General features: G+C 37.4%; 1 protein-coding gene across 1 annotated transcript; it reads left to right on the plus strand.

Moving 5' to 3' along the window:
• The first annotated feature begins 963 nt into the window (after positions 1-963).
• LOC122413690 (uncharacterized) lies at positions 964-3,693 on the plus strand. The gene is made up of 5 exons (XM_043424204.1): positions 964-1,119; positions 1,243-1,762; positions 2,616-2,912; positions 3,008-3,140; positions 3,212-3,693. Exons 2-5 carry the CDS (start codon positions 1,397-1,399, stop codon positions 3,232-3,234), a joined length of 819 nt encoding a protein of 272 aa, XP_043280139.1. The 5' UTR covers positions 964-1,119; positions 1,243-1,396; the 3' UTR covers positions 3,235-3,693.
• The last annotated feature ends 268 nt before the right edge of the window (positions 3,694-3,961 follow it).

The following is a 3,961-nucleotide window of genomic DNA, read 5'->3' on the forward strand; positions in this document are numbered from 1 at the left end:
ATTAATATTTCCGCTCGTGTCCGGCGATATTAATGATCCATGGCGAGTAATTCGGTAGATAACTTTGAAAAAAAGGGAAGAAACCGAGTCTCGAGCGGAGGTGCGATAAGTCGAGCCGCGGAGTGTCCGTGACTGCTATTTGTTTTTCCGTTTCATCGACACTCTCGACAATCTCATCCTGTTGAGATAAACGATGTGACGAAAAAATCTCAATCCACCTGTTTGAACTTGAAGTCTTTTTGTGAACACTTGAAAAGCAAAAGTCGCCGTTTTTTTACATCCGCCTTTCGAAATCTTTACAGTTCCGTCAGCGCTCGAGTCTTTTGGGAATTTCCATCATTGTGCAACACCAGAATTTACGTCACTTTATTGGCGGTACTGTCTGACCCGATTGTCAGTCCGTTTTCAAAATAATCCTGTCCTCCATCAATTAGACCATTATTTACTCGTTCGAGCATCAAATGTTCCTGGGCATCGAATAATCGAGCGTTATAACAAGTTATTTATTTACTTTCACCGAATAATTTCTCGACGCGCGTTCCAACCTCTCCGCAGAGACATTACGGAATTCCATGCCCTTGAATTTCTCGTCACACTGCAAAAACAAGCGTGTTGTTTTAACACGTTTCCAGCGTGTTTATGTTGTCGCCATTTTCGACACGCTTTTTGCCGTGTTGTTCATGAAAACAACACATATTAATCGTGTTTTATAAAAACGCCTTTCCGTGTTGTTAAAAAACGGTTTCCCGTGTTGTAAAAAAACGGCTTTCCGTGTTGTTACAACACGTTTTAGGCATTTTCCTCTTTGTCGCCCGATTCGACACATATCATGGCGTGTTGCTGTTGTGCATATCCGCACACTTGAAATGCGTTGTTGGCTTGCGAGTAAATTCACTCGCAAGAATGGCGAAAAATACAACAAAATATTTTTTTTTTACCGAGAATTACTACTGGATGCGTCTCGTTCGTGAACCTCGGATATCAAAGTTCGAAGATTTGGAAACGAATTATTTCTGAGAAAAATTCGTATACAACGAGGGGGGATTCGATCGACCTACCTACCTAACACGCTCTAACTTAACGGACGCACGCTACCCACTACACTAATTCGCTCATGAGGTAATGTTGTCAAAAAGTCCGTTATACGAAACGCAAACATTGTTTACGTTTGTAAGTGTGAGCTAACCTCGTCTTCGTCCTTTGTCCAGCCAGACTCTTTCTTCTTTTTCTTTTTGTTTGTAGTTGGCTCGAGTCTGCGCTCCTATAGCGTTAAGACCATACGGCCATGTGATGAAAACTTGCTTCTCGTTTTCGTGATTATTCGGTTCGATTCGGTCGGCGAAAAGACGCATACGTTTAATTCACTTATTATTTGTGCCACTCAGCGAGCATAAAAATGGAAAAAACGATTTATTGCAAAAACGAAGAGCGATGCAAAAAAATTAAATTTTGCAAAGTGAACGAAAAAATGAGTGATTCCGAATGTGTCACCCAAAAAATCCGCGAAGCTTGTGAAAACGACTTGCTTCTGAAAAAGAAAATCGAAAATCAAGCCATCGTGTTACAGAAGCTGATTCAAAATCAAAACATTTTATGTGACATCGAAGCAGAGGAAGAAATAATCGATGAATTGGAAATAACCTGCATTGTTCCGTTAGGCGAAAGTCTTCTATCGTGTTCAACGATCTACGCTATCGATCAAGACGGCTCTCTCATTGAAACCCAAGAAAAAATAAGTGAATGTGTGGAGGAGAAAGAAAAGGTAAGATTATCTCGATGTTTTATTATATAAAATGTAGAATAATGAATCTAAACGATTTACAATAGGATAAAGAATTTATAACACATTTAATTCATTGGTAGCGATAAGATTTTTCATAAATCTCTTTGCGTCAATGAGTTTTAATAAGTGTTTCTTAAGCCAGTGATCAAAGTTCAGATTAAATTTCTTTCTCCGCAAGAAAATTTGCATCAAAATTTTTTTCTGACAGCAGTTTTGATGAACTTTCTTTGTAAACAAGAAAAGTTTTGGTCAAATTTGTTTACCGCAGCAGTATTTATAAAATTTTTTTTCTTGCAGCGGTAAAAGTTATGGTTCAATTTTTTGTATAGCAGTAGAGTTTTGAAAACATTCTTTTTAAAGTGATCAAAATTTTAATAAAATATCAATACGTTATCAAAATTTTGATTGCTATAAAGCGAATGTTTTCAAAACTTTACTGCTGTACAAAAAATTCAACCATAACTTTCACCGCTGCAAGAAAAAAAATCTTATGAATACTGTTGCGGTACACAAATTTGATCAAAACTTTCATTACTTAGAAAGAAAGTTCATCAAAATTGTTGCGAGAAAAGAAATTTGATCCAAATTTTTTTGCAGAGAAAGGAATTTGATCCAGACTTTTACCGCTGACAAGAAAAAATCATTAAGAAAATTATGAATATTCTATTGTAACCAATGAACTCAGTGTACTCAAAGATGAAAGCTTACATGAAATTTCTTTTATTGTAAAGAAAGTTTTGAACTCCTGAGATTTTTATTAGGTCGAACGGTCATAAGATTTGCTTTATGCTTTGAGAAATAAAACTGTTGAGCTTATTTTTTGGAATTTCAGGAAAACCAATCAATCAACAGTCAATTTAAAAAACTGAAAACAAATGACTTCACTGAAAAAAGAAGCATAATTTCAAGCTTCGTTGGAACGCCAACATCATTGCCAGAACTGACCCCGGAGTTGGTTCAAAAAGTGAACAACGGAGGAATGTTACTTGCTCAAAAGTCATTAACGTATTTTTGGGCAACTGATCTTTTGCATCGCACTAATGGCATGCTGAGTAAAAATGATTATTTCAACTACGCAAAAGCCATTGTTAGTGCTTATCCAGAGCTCAGCGGCGGAGACCATGGATGTGTAAGTTTTCATTTCTTTACATTTCCAGTTACTACAATTGTCAAAGCCGTCATGTGCTAAATTTTTCTTTATTGAGTTTTCTTTTATTATTGCAGGGGATTGTACGACATCAGTCAAGTACAAATGTGCGGAATCGACGTGCTAATTCAGAACGATCTGTAATGAAATTTGGCGAAGACAAATTGAAAATCAGTCAAAATATTCCAACTGTTTTACGATTCATAAAGAGTACGTTTGAATTTCTATATTAATTTCCATAAATATTAGGGGATCTCTTGTTACATTTTTATTTTTCGCAGGCGTCCTGATGTACATGGAGTAGATGCGTTAAAAGAGCTCGAAAGAAATATGAATTCCGGTGACACACCGCACGTACGTCTATTGCTCAAAGAGTCTGTGAATTTACGGAAGAAATGGATAAAAATATTTACACAAATATACTGGATATCATAAAACGGCAATTTCGTTTAGGTCGACATTGACGACAAGATATTTGCCATTTTATTTTACTTTCTAAAATGTGTTGTACATATAAGTATGAGTAACTTCCCAAAACCGTGCTGAAATCATCCGTGTTGAAACAACACACATTATCAGTATTATATAAATTACAAAACGGAAATTGCCGTGTTGTTCGAAATTTTACGGCGTTACGTGTTGCTTCAACACGATTCGTTAAAACAACACACCTGCGAGATGTATTGTGTGTTGTTGCAACACGATTAGTTAAAACAACACACCTGCGAGATGTGTTGTGCGTTGTTTCAACACACCTAACAACACGCTTGTTTTTGCAGTGCAGTCTACAGCTTTTCGTCAGCAGCTATATCTCGTAAAAACGCGTCGAGCCCGTTGTCATAACGGTCATAACGGGCTATTCAAGATCCGGTGCCCATGCGCGTTCGTCTGTGCACGCGTGTGTCAGTCTGCTGCGTGAACCCGTAGCCACAGCAGGGGGGGGGGTCCCGATCATCCTGGAATTTCTAGACGCGCTCGACACCATTGCTCGCGTAGAAAATCCACTCGAATGTTCTTTGTAATCTGTTAAT

The sequence above is a fragment of the Venturia canescens genome, chromosome 7 (assembly GCF_019457755.1).
Source record: "Venturia canescens isolate UGA chromosome 7, ASM1945775v1, whole genome shotgun sequence".
NCBI lineage: Eukaryota > Metazoa > Arthropoda > Insecta > Hymenoptera > Ichneumonidae > Venturia > Venturia canescens.